The sequence below is a fragment of the Aulonocara stuartgranti genome (genome assembly GCF_965226115.1).
Source record: "Aulonocara stuartgranti genome assembly, chromosome: 10".
Lineage (NCBI taxonomy): Eukaryota > Metazoa > Chordata > Actinopteri > Cichliformes > Cichlidae > Aulonocara > Aulonocara stuartgranti.
In genome coordinates this window covers 19,178,122-19,198,968 of record NC_138946.1, presented here as the reverse complement: position 1 = coordinate 19,198,968, position 20,847 = coordinate 19,178,122, and the positions used below count along the sequence as shown (strand labels likewise).

Below are 20,847 nucleotides of genomic sequence, written 5' to 3'. Positions count from 1 at the left end.
GCTTTAATTAACATTTGATGATTTCAACAACTGTTTTGATTTATTTTGCCAAGGCAAGTCAATGTTCATTTTTTAGCTTATATTTGAACCGTTTTTTGACTGTCTGTCTGTCTGTCACTTTTCCCTTGCATTTAGGAAACATACATTGTCTTCCATGTTTAAATAATCTCACACCGATGACATCCATTAAAATAATTTTAAAAAAAGCATTCACATCAAACTTATGTACAGTTGCTTTGTTTCTTTTTATTTAGTTCTTTATGTCTCCAATGTACAGTAGTGTTATTAGAAGATAAAATGACAAAAAGGCACAAATTCACAATAAAAGAAAGAAAAACAGGAGACGAGTTAACAGGAGTGAGAGAGAGAGAGAAAGTAAGAGAGAGAAAGAGAGATTTAACGATTTAAAAACAGTTTGGGATTATTATGGAATCATTTGGTTTCATACTCTGATTATAAATCGAGGAATCTAACAACAGATAACTATGAGATTGTCTCTGTTAAACCACGTTCTCTCACAAGTTTGTAGGTTCAGACTTTTAAAAACATCAGTATCTGTTCTCAAACAACCACATATTTTTGTCCTTTCTCATGTGTAGCTTTAAGCTCCGACACTCCAGCACCCAGTTGAAGCTGCTCCGAAATGTAGAATAATTTCCCCTCGATTCCCCCACTGCTAACCACAGGAGGGCAAAGTCTAACTCGTGCCCCGGCGTCACGAAGGGCCGACGCCATCAGCTAATTATGTGGATCAATGAAGTGACCCAAGCTGCCGTTCCTTTGCAGAGAGAAGTCAGTGTAGTTCAGAGACTGACAACAGAGGTACAACATTCAGAACAAAAATATATATTTATACACTGTCCTGCCAATGAGATGTGGTACCTGTGAGGGAATAATGAAAGACAGGAAATAGTAAACAGGCTCTTTTCTTATTTTTTCCTCCAAATGTGAAGTGCTGCTTCACTTGAGCAGCCTAAACATCTATAACAATATGTAAGAATGCCTTTTTATGACTACAGTTGACAATATTCCTCAAAATGTCTTACCACTACTAAATTCAGCAACTAGAACTCAACATTTTCTGATCCTGTGGCCAGCGTGGGGTGTGTAATGCTGAGTAGATAGCGATTAATTAAGAGGATCAAGTGTTAAGAGGTGTGCTGTAGGCTTTGGCAGGACAGTCTGATCTATATATATGTGTTCATCTACAATAATTTATTTACTATTTACAAAGTCAGTACATACAGTACATCCACAAACCTCCATGAATCAGTTGGTAGCCCCATCACAGACACTGAGTGAGACACTTGATGGACACAGAGGTGCAGGGATTGAATATCCAGGGCCAGTGTTTTGGAGTCAAAGAGGAGGCAACAGAAAAATGTTTGCCACGATGGCCTTATTCAAGTAATCTGGCATATGCAAACATAAAAAGATCAAACATTATCCTTTTAAAATTTATAGTTCACAAGGTTGATAATGATCCTCAGAACAGTCCCTTTTAATAATTCATCAGTAATGTGTGTGCACATTAGATTAGGCTCAAAGACAATGCTCAAATGTCTGTCAATCATTTACCTTTCTTGTTAATTAGGGTTAGGGCTGAGCCAATTCAGCTCCACGTTTCCCTGTAAACTGAAAACCTGAATCTAACCAGATTCAGCGTAATAGTCCTTTAGATTAATGTAGCTTAACATGAGAGTAACTTCTGGAAGTCTTCCAGAAAACTTTTGCATTTTTAAGAATTTCTGCAAATAACTTATCCTAATTAAAGAGTCAATGGAAGAAATAATTCTTGCAATGCTTGGGACAGACGTCATTTTGACTGATGACAGTACTTGATCGATACCATGTTTATTTAGTAATTGCAAATGAAAAACCCAATAGTGAAATTGATATTTATACTACAAAATTCAGTAAGTATGCATTATTGTACTTTAGTAATGATTGTGCATAAACTACAAAAAATAGGCTTTATTTATCTATTATTTTAAAGTTTCTAAATTATTTTACATGAACTAATATTAGCTTGTTAGTGCAAAATGTCCATAATCATTTTCTTGTCTCGTTACCTGTTGCTTTCTCTTTAAGCTTTCCATACTGTTAAAACATGTGCAGGATGTGAAGTAGATGACAGGACGGAAGGAAGGCAAAGGAGGCCAAACAAACACCAGCAAGAAGAAAAACAAAATAGTGCCCGCTGTAGCTTAATTTGTTCCTTGTTTGTAACTAGGATCAACTTTCTACAAAGACACTCACTACCCTGCATGACACATTCACACTCATGCATACACCCAGAAAAATCCCCTCCAAAACAAAACACAAATTTAAATAGCAACCTTTAGATCCCACAAGAGAAATCAACCCATGCAAAGACAATAAACATGGAATTTAATGATGAGTAAGCAACTTGAGCCCTCTTGAGTTGAGGCGCTCCAGTTTACTAAAACTGCAATGACCAAGGAGAGACCAGTGTGTCATGATAGTTATTGCTATTGCTGGATAACACCATTTATCCACTGAAGATGACACAACGGATGACAAGGCAAGACCTGATGCAGAATGACAGCACAGGTCACCAACAGAAGAATAAAAAAAGACACAGGCCTACACTTGTTTATGACTGTTCCAGTTGTCTGCTCTATATTTTTTATTTTGCAGGGTGACACATTTTACCAGCACCCCTCTCAGCTTTTGCTCTCTCTGTATTTCTATTTATATGCATTACTCTATACTTATTCAGACACAATCTTCAATTACGGCAATTTCGAGCACCCCGAACAGCCAAATGAAACTGGGGAGGATCTGCTGAAAGAGGCATGAAAAATACAGCTGAAAAACTTGGTGACCTAGCAATGTTACAAAGACACACACCACTAAGCCCTGCCACAACCACACACACACACACACACACACACACACACATATATATATATATATATATATGCAAACACACATTCACAAAGCAGCAGAAAAGCTAATGAACTTGTCAACATCTTTACGGGGGCAAAAATCGTATCTGTTAGGTCAGATTTATAGCAGAGATAACACAAAACTCTTAGCACAATCCCAACCTTGCAGCTGGGATTTGTAGATTTGCAAATCGATTTCAATAAGAAAGGGAAACACTGCATGACACAAATGGAGAAAAGGAGATACAATGACAAAAAAAGAAGAAATTAAAGGATCAAACAAGCAACACAGCACTGAGCATACAGCTTGGCTTGATCTGGAAAAAAATAAACATCCACTCAGAAAATGTACTGAATCATTTTAAAAATCTTGTTTTTTTTTAATATATATATATATATATATGTATATACACATATATATGTACTTCAGTACAATTATTCAACTCTCCGATATACTTTATATATACACTACTGGGATATCCTAAATAGAAATAAATCCTAAATTGCAGAGATAAATGACACTATTCTCTGTAGTTTAGAACAATTTAGACAGAAAGAGAGGACTGACTGACAAGATCTATAATTTTGCTACTGGAGGCCTCAGAGCAATTAACATGGGGACACTAGATCAAAAAAAGAAACCAAAAGTACAGATGAGTGTGAGAGGAGGGAAGGACGGAGAACATCAGCTGAAAACTGGAAGTTTACTGGGTCCAGGTCCCTGAAACCAAATTGGACTGCAAGAGGTGGGCTTTGGACCGGCCGGTCGGATGTTGCGTCAGTTGAGACAAAAGGAGGATGTGAATCCGCTGGTGTCTGGATATTCTGATCTAAAAGAGAAGACAGAAAGACAGTCATCACTTACATTGTCTGCTTTTTTTAATTGCCTAAAAAACAATTAATTTCCTTTATTGCAGAGGTGGGACCAAGTCATTGTTTTGCAAGTCTCAAGTAAGTCTCAAGTCTTTATCCTCAAGTCACAAGTCAAGTCTCAAGTAATGTCAGGCAAGTCAGAGTCAAGTCTCAAGTCACTGGTGTAAAAGTCCGAGTAAAGTCACAAGTCTGAAACTTTGAATTTCAAGTCCTTTTGAGTCTTTAAAAAAAAAAAGAAGTTGTTCCATCTCTGTCTGTGATTCTGTGATTCTCTTCTTGCATGTTTTGCATATTGCATTTCGGTTTTGTGTTGACTACTTCATAATTTATGTACCTGAAAAAAAATAACTCCTTGCAGCATTTTTTTTTCCTTCTTAAAAAAAATCTGGTTAATTTGATTGGCTGTGCTACAGCTCATGCACACATACGTATGGAGTGTGGTTTGAATAAATGAATGAATGAACTGAATTAATGGTGCACACTTTCTACATAATATGCGTGTTAAATTTTAGATTTGGGGTGAAATATCAAGCCTTTTCAAGTAAACCGGTTCAAGTCCAATTCAAGTCCCAGGTCACTGGTGTAAAAGTCCAAGTCAAGTCACAAGTCTTAGAACATTTTTTCAAGTCAAGTCTAAAGTCATAAAAGTAATGACTCAAGTCTGACTCGAGTCCAAGTCATGTGACTGGAGTCCACACCTCTGCTTTATTGTTTATTGCATGCTAAAATAAATTGCATGCAGTTAGTGGCATGCTAAAAGCATACTATTTAGTTAGCATGTAACTAAATATATATGTAAATTTAGTTGGATGCTTTTCTCAAATGTACTCAGAATTCAAGCGTGCCTGCTCTTGTGAACCTCATTTCCAGCAACAACATGCATGTGAACTAGCCGATAATCAGAGTGAAGAATTTAGCAACAAAAAAGCCTGTTAAATGTGTTAATTGGCGACTTATTAAGGTCACATTCTGCTGTTTTAGATTCAATAATCCAACATTTGTGATCCCTAATAACCATATAACTTCATTCACTGGCTGCAATTTCTTGTTACTTATACACTGTAACTGATATCTGAGATCATTTAAAGGGCTCTTGGACACTAAGGTTTAGCTTAAAACAAGACAAAGGTTTTGCTAATTGATTAATTTCTTAACTACGGAAGAAAAAAAACACTGAGGTTTCTGGTCAAACAACGCAAACAATTTGAACACATCACCTTGGATTTGGGAAATTACAATGAGCAGCTAGACTGGGGAAAAAAATTCAGTATTCCAATTAACATGTCATGGCACTAATTTACAATCACACAAAGGACAAAAATAACTTCACCTGATGAGCAGCAGCATTCACGGTCCAATACAGCCTCAGTCCTCTAGAGCGACCATCCCTTTCACAGGGTCCTTCACTCTCATCTGACAAAAGAGAAAAATCACACAATAAATTTTTAATTGTTTGCTTTAGTGTCTAGTAATCACAACATTTCAAGGCAACGAAATATGTGTGTGAAATACGCAGAAGTTGAGCTGCTGCATATGAAAGAACTGCATCTTCCAAGCAGACAGAAGTAGTATAATAAAGTATGTCTGTCTGCTCCACAGCTGTCTGTGTGTGTGTCTGCAAAGGACTACAATCATAGCCTTACTTATAACAAGGTGTTTACATGGTGTTGGCTTCATCAAACTGTGGCATGGCCTTGACCTGGTCTGTACTAAGTGTTAAATAGCAGGGAATAAGCACTTTTAAGACTGAGGTCATGGTTTTCAGCCTGAAAAGATTGGGTTTCCTGTTCTAGATTGGGATTAAGGTGTCATCTTAAGTGGAGGGGTTCAAGTACCTCTTGGGCTTGTTCATGAGTGAGACAGAATGACAGGCAAATCTGGTACAGCACCAGTACAACAGCTGAGTGCTGTACAGGTCTGTTGTTTTGATGACGGATGCAAAGCTACATATCTACTGGTTGATCCTGGTCAAAAGAATAATACACAAGCAGCATAAACTAGCTTGCTTTAAGGGGTGTCTGTGATCATCCTATGAGAGGGACTAAGAGAGACTACATGTAGAGGAACTCTACATCGAAAAGAGACAGTCAAGGTCTTTTCCCAATTAGAAGAAAACTGTGCAGCAGACCCAGAACACGCCAGATCGACCATGTCTCATGGCTGCCCTAAGAACGCTTCTGTGTCCCCACAGAAGAATTGCAGGAGGTGATAGGGGAAAACGAACTGTTGGTATGTGGTAGAAAACATTAAAAGATACACTGTATCAAGTTCAATTTAATCTTGCCTGGCTTACCTCATCCAGCTCCCTACGTGTCTGCTCCTCCATGCGACGTATGTCTTCCATGTTCAGTTCAATCCATTTGTCAATCCAGCAGAACAGCTGGCGGTGAAAATTAGTGAACAAACGCTTCTCTTGCTGTGAGACAACAGAAACAATAAAGAGAAAAGTTATGGATTAGTTAAAGGAGCTGGATTTCTTAACGTAAGAGATGTGTAATTTCATCCTGTTTCCAATCTTTTACCCCGTTTATCGCGGAGAGCCTGGCAGCTTACATGTGGAACATGATAGTTAGTCCCAAAAGGTTGATTCTGTTCATCTGGATGTAGAGTTTTCATTGGGAGAAACATTTCATCACTCATTCAAGTGACTTCTTCAGTCTGAGCTGACTGCAGGTTTCCCTGATCTTATAAACAGTACATTTGCATAACGACTGAAACCAGCACCACTGAAGGAACAATGGGCTGTGAGGTCAGTTTCTTGATCATTAATAAGCAAATTGTAATGACCATTGATCAACAACCACTGATCAACCTTCTGACTGAGAACCTTCACAGACAACCACTGATCAAATTCCACTGATCAATGACCATGGATCAATGGCCATAAGTACAATTCACGGAGTACCATTCCTCCCACTAAAAATGCTTCATCAAGGTGAACAGAATCAGTCTTTTGGTATTTATTTACCTGGATGAATGAGCATGCGTCAAGACATGATAGTGAGTGGTGCCTTTTTCCATTACTACCTCAAGCGGTCAGGATTTACTGTATGTGTGCAAAGGATAACACACCGTGGTGCAACAGCCATTAACAGATATTGTCAAGGAAGGAAAAAAAGGATATGTCCCGCAGGATAAACAATGTAAATGACTTTTTTATCAATAAACCCTCCTCAGTAGCAGGCCATCACCTGTAGCTTCCTGGTTGTGTCAAAATGATAATAAGGTAAAAAGCAAATAAAACAAAAAACCTCTCAACAAACCTTTTGAATGAAATTCTCCACTTTATTTTGCAGGCCCCACCACTTGAATTTGACAGTGACCAGCTTGTAGGCACACATGTGTGGGCAGTCTTTCTTGTTAGGCAGTTCCTTCTGCAAGTACATAAACACATTCTTTTTTTTACGTTACCAAATGTTCCTCAGGCATAACACATCTGTATGTCTGGACCTTTGCCTCTATTCAACTAATATTTAATCAATAAAGATACACTGAGGGCTATAAATAATGTTTTAGAAATCCAGAGGTCATCACTTCTCCTGATTTTCTCCAACACCTTTTGACAATAATAAAAAGGCTCTAAAACTAAAAGTATTGATTAAAAAATCCACTATAATATATACTAACTGTAAATAAGGGCTGGCTTCTAAAACCATTCAACTAAATAAAACCACTCAGGAAAAACTGATAAAAGACAGGACCCTAATGTCCTTAGAAGCAGCTGTGGCTACATTATATTGCTGCATATGACCAAATTTTGTTCTGCACAGATCAGGCATCACTGGCTAAACATCATAGTTGCTAAGCAACAAGTATCAGTGCAAATATATTTTGTATTTTGCACATCAGTGATTAACATTAAAGTGGTTGAAAAATGTGCCTCTGCCTACTGAGATGTTTACAACAAAAAAGCTGCACCTTCCAGTCTGGTCCTAGAGGTCCTCGTCCTGTCTTCACTGACTTGAACTTGCAAGGATCTTCTTCAGGCTTGTAATCCTGAAGAAAAATGGCAAAAGCCCCCCAACAATAAACAACATGTATAAGGTGACACGTAAGTATGAAAGCTAGATGCTGTGATGGTCTCATTGATTTTAAGGTGATGTTTTCACCTTTGGTTCCACTTGGCTTCTGTCTGCAATATCAATATAGACTACATCCACTTTCTTCCAGGTTTCGGCATCCAAACCGTGTACCTGAAACAGAGACAGAGAGAACAAAACTAGATACTGTGTCTGAAGGCAAGTTTCTCCAGGCAATAAAATAGCTTTTTAATAACATAACATTTACATTTATGCATGTATAGTAGCACTGTCCCAGTAAATATGAGCACCTACAAAAGGGGGATGCAATTTGGATTTCAAATAAGAATTATGAAGCAGATTTTGATTAGGAAACCACTAAACAACAGAAAACACAACCACAAGGAGAGGAAAATAGACTATAAACCTCACCATCGATAAATTAAACATTTTGTAAAAAAAACCCCAACCACATTTGTGCCATCTGCATTGTTTCCACTCAAAATATGGACATTCAACTTGCTGCATGTAGCACCAAAGGTCATTATTGCCATTAATAATTACATTTTCAAGGTGTCCCATGTCAGGTTTGTGCCATGTCTCAATCTTGATCAAGAAGTTATCTTTCATATACTCATTCTGCAGAGAAAACACAAGTAAAATTGAGTGAAACAGGAAGAGTAAGCAAAGGATCTTAAAATATCACCTAACTCCTGTTCTCATACACACACACACCAGCGCATACAGCTGTGTATCCAGGACTTAAGAGGACATTACATTAACTTACTGTAACCCTAATCACCTTAATCATAATTAAACATTTCTAAACTTAACCTTAACAAAAATGTCCTCATCAAAGTTTTTAATGATTTCTGTAATAGGGAGCCCCCCGCCCCAATAGAAGAACACATCTCCATATTGTGTGAACAGATTTAGGTCCCCATAGCTTGAGTAATACATGAAGCACACACAAAGTAATGGTGTCTGACTACGCCTGCTGCTTCACCACTGAAATAGATCACATGTCTTTCTCAACTTTCAGGTTAACTCGCTCTCTCTCTCTCAGCATCAAGGTTTGAGGTGTCTTTTGTGTCAACGCACACGATTTCCAAAGTAAACACGCATACTTACAGTGATGACTGCAGAGCCCGATGGCAGACAGCGCAGGAGCAGACAGAGAGAAACACAAGAATAGTTGAGTTGAGGAACATTTGAAAACACTACGAAACACTACCAATACGCATTAACAGTATTGGACAATGTACAGATGTCACGAGGAATTGTTAAACACCAGTTGTCAGTGTGTGTGTGTGTAGGTACAGGTTGTGCCTTTGCCTGTTCTGTGTGTTTGTGTGACAGATGGCTGTCTGGCAACTGGCAGGCTGTGTGTGATCTCAGCCTGAAAGGCTCGAGTGATTGCACGGCTCTTCTCTCTGGGCATACAGTAAATTATTCAGCTACTCTTTCAAGGTGACAAAGACCCAGAGACACACAGTTAGCAAGAGTATGCGCCATTATTTAAATCAGTTATCTTAAACCCCTATTAAACAAAAAAAAGGTATATTTCTTTCACAAATAAAATCCACTGAGCGAGGCATCCCTGAGCTACAAAAACACGGGATTCTGATAAATGTCACAAATCAAATCTGTATTTTATGTGATGAATATTACCAAAAGCACAGAGATTAAGCATTTTGTGTGCTGGTATAAAGTGTCTCTGCGTGTATGTGTGTCGTACCTGTGCGACAGTATGGGTACGCGTTCCAGGCTTTCTCGTGGATATTGAGAGCTGAAGCTGGAGCCAACATTCTGACGAATGATGGCACTTTACTGCAGGGCAGAGGAGTGAAGAGAAAACAAGCCTAGTTCATTTTAAAGCATTTTTATTTCAGTTATTTAACTTCATTATAAGTTCTCATATTGGAGGTCTTAAGCATCACAGCAAAACCTTCCTTTACCTGACCAAGTCCTTTATATTAAGCTTTAGATTTAGCTTTGCAATATAAACATGAATAGCTATAATACATATGAATGCCCACTATAAAGATCTAAAGCAACAAAAGCACTAAAACCTTGATAGGCAGAAACTACATGTGGTTGCTTCTGGTAGCTTACTTACATGCATCAGTGTGCTATCAGCATATTTAGATCTTTGTAGGTTAACAAACAGTCCAGAACCCCAACCTTACTATCAGGTTTTCCTAAAAGCTTCTTGGAAAGCCTTCAGCTGATCCAAAACACTGCAGTGACAGTGCTAACATGGACTGGAATGAGAGATCAAATTTCTCCTTCTAAACAAACTAAGTTCCGAATGATCATGCCAAATGTTAAAGACCTCATAGTAAAACATTATCCCAGTAAAGCATCCCACTGTCAGAGTGCAGGCTTACTATGGTAGAATAAGAAGCAGAGCCTTCAGCTATCAGGCTTCTCTCCTGTGAAACCAGCTCCCACTTGGGATTCACGAGAAATATTCTCTGGGGTGGGAAGTGCTAAGTGTTGCTATAATTGACTGATTATGTCTCCACTGCCCAAGTGTTTATTTGCCAGTTTGCATGCTATGCTGTGTTACTATTTTATGCACTCTCTTTCCTCTCCAATCGATCCCTAAGTCTGGTTCTGCCAGACAGCTCTTCCTTCTAAAAGGGAATTTTTCCTCTCCACTGTCACCAAGAGTTTGCTCATAGGGTATCATCAGATTATTAGGGCTCTTGATGGTGTCCTTGTTGTTAACTGCTGCTTTATATAATGAAGCTGAAGTAAATATAATTAAGACTTTGAAGTAACGGGATAATAGACGTACAAATATATGAAATAGAAAAATGAATGAATCGAATGCAAGATTCTTCTTCTGCATCGTCTGACACTGCAAACCTGTTGTACAAATACTTACCTCTGCAAATGGTATATTTTGTGTGTGTACTGTCCCTTCTCTCCATCTTTCTCATAGGGTTCATTTTTTAGCACCTCCACTCCTTCTCCTCCACCCGTCTCATTCTTACTGGCCTCAGCCACAGAGTACAGCTGGCCAACCTGGTACTGGAAAAAACAAAAATATATAAAAATAGTTGGATTGATGTAAAAACATGGCTTAAAGGGACAAATAAAAAGCTACTTCCTCTCAAGTCTACCTTAAAAGAACACATGCTGAAGTTACAATGTATTATTACCCAGATGAGTGCGCTTTCGCAGTGAAACACAGGTATATTTTTTCATGTGCATTTCATCTTTTTCTTTGGCTCTTTTCCTTGATTGCTCCATATTCCTCTCCTTCTTCCTGAATTCTCATAATCTCCCATATACTTATGCTTGCTCTCCACATTTTATTTTCATCCTGTCTACTTTTATGTCGCACCCGACTGTTTTTCTCTTTCACGACTTCTCAGTCTCACGCCTCTGTCTTCATCTCACCCCCCTCTCCCTGATCCCAAGTATGCATGTGATTGTTTAAGCACAGGACAATGGCTCTTTCATTTTTTAATCACCTCTAATCCACATATAACCTCTGCACAAAGCTGGACCAGAACGCAGACACGCTTACAACATCGCAACGATGGGACAAGTTGATTTATTATGTATTCTGACCTTTTAACAGGAGACATATAAAAGTTATTCTTTGTATTCAGACGTTGCCAGGTATGACTTCCTGCACTTCTGTGTCATTCACTAAATTCAAATGATGAAAACGCTGATTATGTGTTTACACACAATGCAAGTTTCTCTTGCGGTCAGCAAAACCTGGCAAGCAGGAAACAAAGAGGATTTGACAATCTGCGGTAATCTCAACAAAAACTCATGCTTAGGCTGAAGAAATATGCTGCGCCTGCCACGGCACGTTTGTATACATATACATACATTTATAGGGCACAGAAATAACTAAGCTTGACAGAACATCTCACGATGGAGTCAAGTGGTAATCTAATGCTCTCCTGTCACTCCATGAACCTTAAGTGAGCATGGTAGACAAGATCTCACTTCACTTTCAGGCAGTGAATGTTGGTGTACAGTAAATCAACAGCAAAATTCCTGCCTCTGCCTGGCTCTAAAGCTAGTAAATAGTAAATTTAGTAAATTGACTTTTTAACATTAAAACATTGCACTTTATATTACATTTTTATGTAGTCAACAACTTTCAGTTTTCTCCCTTATCAAATGATTTGTCTGTCTTCGGTACATTTTGTAGCTCAAAGATGAGCCTTCTCTGAAATTTGGTGTTGGTAGTCCAGTGAGAGGCCTTAGGCAAGTCATGACTTAGGTAGTAATTTTAGATACCTCGTATAATTAGAGCAGGAGCTATGAAATGAATGGGGATGGTGAATGGAAGCCAAATGTTTAAAGATAAGTTTGGTTCATCTCGCAGCACTAGTTCTGCTGAGTGTAACAAGACCAGCATGTGGGGGTGGATTCATCTTTAGGTACCCACAGATCACTCTGTTCAGTGCAAAAACATAGTGATGAGTTGTGACTGCCAGATGTTTTAGATTTCAGAAAGTTGGTTTTGTTCATCTGGAAAAAAAGGATTACTCTGCAACAGCAGCCGCAATAAAAAAAAAAGATGAAATGAGCCACAGAGGTTTAATTGACCTTCTTGAAATATGCAAACTATTACATTTTCTAAATAAGCAGTGAGTGTGACCATGATTGCTTCTTAGAGTTTATTCAATGACTAGACACATCTGCTGAGAAAAAAACAAACAAACCAAAAAAACTGGAAAGCCAAATGGACACTGGAGACGGTTCCCTCTGAACAGGCATGGATACTGTAGCTACCCACGGAAAAAACGGGATGCAGGAACAGCAAAGCCTCCTGGGTAACAGCGTTGGACAATTATAACTCGACCTTGCCTTGTGGGATCAGTCTTTGTCCAGTTACGCCAGAACTTTCTACTTTTCATGCAAATAAAGTACTGATAAGCTTTATCTTAAACGGTGGCCCTTGGCAAGAAGTTAGCAGACAGGAAATTCAATTTCAGCAAAACTCTTCAGGGAGGTTTTACCACCACCAGGCTCTGACAGTCAGTAGTCTCACTGAAAAAAAAAAAACACTGTTTCACTCAGTGAAATGGCAAATAACTGAAGACTGCTGTTTCAGAGAGTCTGAATTTAGAGAAGGAAACAGACATGCTCGAGGGATGTGATTCAGTTGGTTAACTGTCTTTAGGATTAGGTTTGTCACATTTAACTCAAATATTTCCTTTTCAGTACTTTTTCAGCATCTGCTTGTGACACAGTGTCCACTTCTTGTGCTTTAGAGGAAATCTGCCTGATTATTAAGAGATATAATTGGAGATAATAAGATAATGTCTACAAACAGACACAGTTAAGAGAAGAAACATTTAAATCTGAAAACGCCTTCGGAGGAAATCAGCATTACTTATTTCTCATTCCACTGCTTCATGGTTTTGATTTTAAACGAAAATATGAAACAGTATGATTTGGTCAAGTCTCCGATTTGAATTCTTGAATTCCTGTGACTGATCTGGCGTTTATGTGGCACACTGCAGCGTCTGAGCACGCACTGGTGCTTCACACCGATGCTTTAAGCTACAGTAAGATTAAGTGATTTAAATGTATTTAAATATTTTGTAATAAATGCGCAGTATTAGTCATAGGTCTCTAGCAAAAGTAGATTAGACTGCTTTAATTTTCCAAAAATATAAAGGCAGAGGAAAAAGGAGGTGGGGGGTAAGCGTGATGTCATGGAAGCAGTTTCAGGTGACTCATTTACAATGCAGGCCTGAATAGACAGGCAGACTGCAATGGAAGTGATGACAAGACACGACAGATGGACACAGACACAGAGTGTAAGGACAGTGAAATACTGTGTGGATTCAATGGTCTATCTAAGATAAGAGATTCTCTTAAGCTGGATTTTCCTATGCAGGCTGGATGTGTGTGGATATATGAAAAATGTGTTAGAACATGTGGGCATCAAAAATGTAAACACACAAAACAATCCAAAGAAGAGGAGCTTTACTGACACAGCTTCTGAGGAAACAGAGCTAAAAAAAAAAAAAAAAATCAGATAACATAGGCTGAGCCTTGAGCAAATCTCGCTAACACACAGAGACACTTACACACATTGAAATATACTGAGATAGCACTTACCTCTTCCACGGAAATAGGAAGAATCACTCGACTGGAAAAGAGGGAAGAATACGTGAAATTACTCAAAATGTTACACTAAAACTCCTGAACTCGTGCTTGTAATGTATACTGAACAATGGGCAGACATGCAGCACAGTTCCATTCACACCAAATATGATGAACAAAAAAAGACATGAAAATCCAGATGATTCTGTTTAAACTGTTTAAGATGCTTCTTTTAATGCGCTAAAAACTCAAAATGTTTTTGGTTGTGATGTAACAGTTGAAGCTTAAGTCTCCAACATGCCCCTGACAGACTCAGGGGCATGTTGGAGACTTGGGCTCATTCTTTTAAAAGTGAGTTCTTCCTCCCCACTGTCACCACAGGTTTCCTCATAGGGTTTTCTCATAGGAAATGGACAATTTTGCTATTGTGAAGTCAGATCTTTTGCTGTTTTCATGCTACATTGGAACAATTCAAGTTTCTCAGAATCTCTGTTGAGTTTTTTTTAACTGCCCTTGTAAAGCACACTGAACTTGTCTGAGTACAAATCCCCAGAAAGGTGTTTTTTTGTGCCTTTGGCGGGAAATGAACTTCCTCTGTGAAAATGTCAAGCTGACAACATGAGAAGCCATGTTTAACTATTCAACTTAATATTTATTGGAATACCAATTTTTCTCATATACACACCCTTTTTGCTGTGCCGTGTGAGCAAAGGATAATAGTCTTTATCTGGATGTGCAGTACTGAACTATACAAAGTATGTGACAGCAGCTAAACTTCAATTCATCGTATAACACAAGTTGTTCAGAAGTTATTCTTTAAGATGAAGTAAATGACAAATCTAACAAATCTATCCTTGTGTGGACGGATATGAGACATTTGGAAAAAAATAAAATATTAAAAGTCCCATTTAGTATAAATTTAATGTATTTAAATGTGACCCTCGTATCACTGAACCATTAAAAAAAAGAAGGCATGATCTTTTTGCTGTTGCTTAGTTACAAATAAATCCCCGAATGTTTATATGGGCTATGTGAACGAAAACAGTCAAATTCACTTGAATTCACATAAACAGACATCAGATTTCTCTCATACAAGCAGCATTTGTTGGTTCATCTGCTGTTTTTGTTTTGCCTTTTCCAATAACTGCTGTGTCTAATTTTTTTCTGTTGTATCACTGTGTTTTAAAACAAGCACTGGGGAAATGCAGAAGCCCAACACACGGCCACATACACACATCACCAACAAACTTGTCCTGCAAAATCTGCATTTCACTCATATTGATAAAATGACACATTAAAAAATAATGATAAGACATCCAACTAGGAGTGCTGAGATAGCATGTTGCATTATACAAGCTACAATAATATTTGTATACATACAAATATTATACTGAAAAATCTACTATTTTTATTATAGTAATCTATTAATGAGTTCATAGTTTTATGCTAATTTATTAATCAACATGTAACTTTGCACTGTTGTTTTGATTAAATAACCCCATTCTTGGATTTTATATTGATTTTTTTTTAAAAAGATCGCGTACAATGAAGAATAATGAATAAAGTCACAATTAGAGAACTCTGGCACATCGATGTGTATGGAGAAATAAAACTTTACAGTCCATCAACGCTAACAGTTACACAGATGCCCACACACATTCAGAATTCAGCATCTTAGCAAAAACTCATTCTGCACAAACATGCAAGCACACACACACACACAACATCTGGGCTCTGTTACATTGCACACAATAAAGCAGCAGCTTAAACATGCTGCACCGCCTCCTGCATCCCAGACCACAGAATGCACATGTACAGTATGCAGCTTTGTTGATTGTTCTGCGAGTGTGTGAGGTATGCCCAAATTCACTTAATCCTACATCCCATTCGCCACTGAGTGTAATCTGGCTCTGAGTCCCAGCCAAACACTGACCGGTAGACCAGATGCTGCAAAGAAGGCAGGGACTGGCCCTAATGTCAAATGACAACATTTGAGATTTGAATTTACCAATATAAGTTCTGTTTTTGTTTACAAGGGTTGCAGTTACATTGTTTTGTTTTTTTCTGATGCATTAAAATTATTACTGCTCATCTCTTTTTAAATGGTGAAAGAAATATCTGCGTGCCTAAGGCAAATATTAAAATTTAACTGTCGGTGTAAAAAACAGAAAATGTAGTAGTCATAATGCTTCTTCTACACTCACTGACCATTTTGTTAGATACACCTTTTCAGCTGTTTGTTAATGCAAATATCTCATCACCCAGGCACAGGGCGATTATCGATGCATTTAAGCATGTGGACGCATTTAAGGCGATCTGTTGAAGATCAAATTAAAAGGTAAAGAAGTAAGTTAGAATGTGACGCTGTTGTTAGTGTCAGAGGGGCTGGTCCGAGTACTTCAGAAAGTACTATATAATGGGAATTTGCCCTACTACCATCTCCTGGGGTTTACAGAGAGTAGTCCAAAAAAAGAGAAAATGCAGTGAGCAGCAGTTCTCTGTGTGTGTGTGTGTGTGGGGGGGGGGGGGGGGGGGGGGGGTAGTAATGCCAGAGGTCAAAGGAATATGGCCAGACTGCTTTGAGCTGATGGGAAGGCAACACTGACCATGTCTAATACTAAAGGGCTACAGCCGCTCAAATTAAGAAAAATTCACACAGGCTAATCAAAATTGGACAATATAAGCTTGTAAAAATGTTGCCTGGTCTAATGAATCTCAATTTCTGCTGCAACATTTGGATGGGATGGTCAGAATTTGGCGTAAACAAAATAATAGCATGGATCCATCCATCTAATGCTTCAAACGAGTGGTGTAATGTTGTGAGGGATGTTTCATTAGCACATTTGAATACAATCTGAACATTATTCAAACACCACAGCCAACCTGACCATCTGACAAATCTCCAGCAACTCTATGATGCTATTACAGGCTGGACTCACCAGACACCCCATAGTACAATATTGTCATAATACTTCACTTGCAACAAGATATAACTGTGATTTTTAACATTTTGTCATACGCTGAGTATCCCAATAACATATGCCATGATTTGTCACCTTTTTAAATGCAAATTATGTCCTCAAAGTTAAACCTTGTCAACATTTGTTTTATCCAGTAAGATAAGCTTATCTCTCTTCAGTTATGTTTTTCTGCAAAATGAGACTGTCAAGCACATCAACGCTGTCACTAAAACCGACCATAAGATGGAGTCAGTCTGCTACCAGTCAAAGATTGAATGGAGACAAGTTGGCAACTAAATTCAATTTGATTCTGACAATACAGCAATTAGGTGTGATCAATAATAGAAGGTCACATATCTGTTGATATCTATAATTGATACTCTAATGTATCAATTTTCCCTAGATGCTAGTGTTAGGTATTTTAGTACCATGGGAGCATTTACTGGATATTGTTTTATAGTGACATTATGCAGGAAAACTCTGTCATTCAATAAGGCCCCTTTGTTTTAGTTATTTTTCTCTTTGACCCAAGAATTGATGTGTGAGAATCACAGGCTGGTACAAGGTTGAAATACCACAGAGATCACTCCCTCAGCTACATTAGTTTCTTAATCTTTTAGACGCCTGTTGAAGGCCAAATGGTTTGTTTCAGATTTCACTAATGAAAGAACTCTTCGTTTTGTGCCTTGAAAATATGTCGCTGAGATAATCACAATTGTAGCTGAACTAATAAACTACACAAAGGATGCTTCTTCACCCAAGGGCAGGAAGACGCTCCCTTATCTTGGTCTGTACTGGTTTAAACTGATAAATCTGCTGTCTCATGAATTTTACCCTCTATATAAACTGTTGTACTTGTGAATAAAGTTGAGTCACTTTGGGAAGACAATCTAAAGCAGTCTCTGTTTTCTTGTTCTCCCAAGCTGCTCCCGAGCTGCTCGTACTAACACGCTGAATGGCATGCTTGAATATTACTTGAGAATATATTTGACTGTGTTACAGACTAAGGGACATTCTCTGCTGATAGGTGAAGGTACATTCTCTGCTGATAGACGTCCACGCCTCGGAGGAAGCCGATCCACGGAGTAGGCCCTGGAAACAGTTTCCTTCAGCTAGCTTGCCCATTTGGACCAAATATCTGAGAAAATTTTCTAGCACCTTGATCTAACAGCAAAAAGGGAGTCCAGCCTGGTACTAGCAATGTGTACCTAACAAAATGGCCGGTGATTGTATATTTCTCTTACTCTCTGCAAGTCTCCTTGGTCTAATGGTCTTGACAGGAAGATCAGGTGTCACTTTGTTGCTTTAGAAAACAAACACCCATCCTGCATTGCTCGTCTTTTCTTCTTTTCCTCTTTATCTATTTTCCCTCCGTCTTCCTCTTTTTCCTGCTTCTATTCATTTGATCAAATCAGGTTTTTATTAAAAAAAAAAAAAAAATCAGGTTTTTAAAATCTAAAGCAGGTGCTACATGCATGTACACCTGCCAAAGTGCTTAAGCTGAAGAAAAGTGGATCATGAGTGATGTAGGTCAGTGGTTCAGGTGAGGAGCACTACAGAAACTGGACATGGATCTGTTCTTTTTCTCCTGACCCTCATGATGGTATCTTGGCGTGCGTAACTCTGTGTGTGGATGTGCGTGTACAAGCATCTTTGAGTGTTGACAGTGCGTAAATACATTTAGAATTTAATCGTGACTGATTTAATTAATTTCCAGGCTGGCTGTTGAGGCCCAGAGTCTCCCTAATCACTTCAGATCTTTAGGATGCCATCACTCTGATCCTGTGCTTTTTGTGCTGGGCCATTTATTGATTAAATGTAGAGGATGTGATGGCAAATCAAGACAATAACCAGTGACAGAGAGACTCTGATCAGAATTTTTTTTTTTTTAGATATTTCTGCCACACAGTTCAGGTTTGACCTTGCCACAAAATTGCAACAAACATGCTTATAATAAAAAATGTGAAAAAAGCCCAAATGTATTTGGATTTTTTTTTTTTATTTAAAAGGCGATGCATATCATTGAAACTACTAAAACACAGAACACCTAAAGGAAGCACACATCGTTCTTTTTTGTGTCTTTTTTTTAAACAGGTGAACATCAGCTTCCTGGAACAAAAAACCTAATATACACACTGCACACTGACACCAGCAAAGAAATAAAGGAACAACATTCTGTCTGTGTGACAATGATGATTAAAACGTGCAGGATTTTCTCCATTTGAAGGACAATATCAGCCCAGTTCATCTGCCATTCATCGGCCTTGCCCTTATTTTAACCACCAGCTAAGAGTGAGCAGGCCTCAGTCAGTTACACAGAGGCCCGCAAAAACGCATTCAAACAATTTGTCAATTTAATTTTTTTCCCCATTTCAAGCCACAAAACCACACTGTGTGCCATTGCATCCTTTCGGCCCAGCAGCCAAATTCTCTAACATCTAACTGGTGCATTAAAACCTCGCCATTTGCCCTTTTCTCCCCCAAGCTTTGCGCCCACCTCCTCTACCTGCCCACTCCCACCGCTCCTGCTCCTTAATCAACCATCCACCCTGGGTCATTCTCCATCTCACTGTCTCCATTCCTCTAGATGCAAATGCTGGAATGCTTCATCGGTCGTTTCACCTTCACCGCGCATCAATAACATGGCCACAGCGGCTAACAGGGATGGACGCTGGCACGACGCGGCTTACGCCAGCCATTTGTCCCTCAGCTCCTCTCGAGCATCCGTCATTTTAGCACTACAGCGGAGGGAATTACTCTGTTCGCCACCACAGTGAAAGCCTCCCGATTTCAGCTGATGGCTTGTGATGCAGGATGTGAAGGGCACAGCCACGCCGGCTGCTGATGCAACTACAGCTGCCGCTAAATTTCCCTCTCAGTTTATTCCGCGAATACTTCAGGGTGGCGAGAGTGTTGCATGCATGAAAAATGATCACGGACACCTAGCAGGTGCGGGGTTTCGACATCACCCTGGCCGCGCTATTGCAATTTCCCGGTCGGGCGACTGGCCACAATGTCAGCGGTGCGAAAGGAGACGGGGGAGACAGGCAAACGCGCACACGTTACCTTTTCGAACACTCTCTCACTTGCACACACACCTACTTACTATTCCTTTATAAGCATTTTTTGTGTGCAGTATATCCCGGGATAACAGCCCAATACAGGTCCAGAAAGCAGGTCGATTCTTCCCTCTGTTAGTCGCTTCTTTTTCCGCTTGCTTCTCTTCCACCTCCCGCTCCCTATGTCATTCTACCTCCACAGTCGCTTATTTTCTTCAAATTCACTTCCTGATCGGGGCCGCGGAGCGGCGTTGCTGTTACGCGCAGAGCACCGAGGCCTGTGCAGAGAACACAACACACAGAAAGCGATGGTTCGTCATGGGAGTGGTCTGCGGTGGTGCCACAGAGCCACAACTCCACAGAACACATCTCACAGACACCAACATATTATAGGGTAGTGTTTGAAACAAAAAAAAACACAAAAGTAAGTCAACCCTCAGGAAACCAGCTGCACGGTCATTTAAGCGGTCTAAAAGCCATAAAACGTCGCTCATTAAACGTTTAGAGACTTTTTCAACAAATATTATTAACAAACATCACTCGGGACCCGTGCCAAGTTTATTCACACAAACCAGTAAAGCATCGCTGACCTCTGAGTAGGGTTTTGACTGGTGTCCCCAGAAGACAACATGCCCCACCCCTCACACCTGTCTTTATTCGGCTCTCCTCCCTGTCCTGTAAGTGCGCACTGCACAAACAGCGGAAATTCACCAGGTGCGAGTCGTTACGTATGTATGAGTAAAATAACACATATTCGACTTTATTGGGTGGAAATGTGTTTTGTGCTAGCAACCAAGGCAGCAGACCCCAAAGCAGTTATAAAAAAAACCCTCATGTTGGCATTCGGGCAAAATGAGGTTCCCTGAACCGTTTTTCTAAAGGGTGTGCAACACTCTGCGTCATCGCTGTCACGATGACGTAGAAGCGTAGT

The 20,847-nt window shown here is 39.2% G+C and overlaps 1 protein-coding gene across 1 annotated transcript; it reads right to left on the bottom strand.

Annotated features, from left to right (window-relative positions):
* Positions 1-221: 221 nt before the first annotated feature.
* Positions 222-20,478, bottom strand: LOC309716276 (phosphatidylinositol transfer protein alpha isoform). Its single transcript, XM_082549995.1, has 12 exons — positions 19,964-20,478; positions 13,913-13,943; positions 10,698-10,843; positions 9,543-9,634; positions 8,936-8,943; positions 8,369-8,443; positions 7,895-7,978; positions 7,704-7,781; positions 7,049-7,159; positions 6,079-6,201; positions 5,116-5,198; positions 222-3,742 (listed from the first exon to the last, which is right to left on the bottom strand). The coding sequence occupies exons 1-11, from the start codon at positions 19,978-19,980 to the stop codon at positions 5,151-5,153; spliced, it is 813 nt and encodes a 270-aa protein (XP_082406121.1). The 5' UTR covers positions 19,981-20,478; the 3' UTR covers positions 222-3,742; positions 5,116-5,150.
* Between the last annotated feature and the right edge of the window lie 369 nt (positions 20,479-20,847).

Excerpts from the sequence above, each read along its gene's own strand:
- LOC309716276 (XM_082549995.1), bottom strand. Across the intron at positions 7,979-8,368 it reads ACATGGGACACCTTGAAAAT|GTACACGGTTTGGATGCCGA; the intron begins GTAATTATTAAT and ends TCTCTGTTTCAG. Across the intron at positions 5,199-6,078 it reads CACGTAGGGAGCTGGATGAG|ATGAGAGTGAAGGACCCTGT; the intron begins GTAAGCCAGGCA and ends CTCTTTTGTCAG.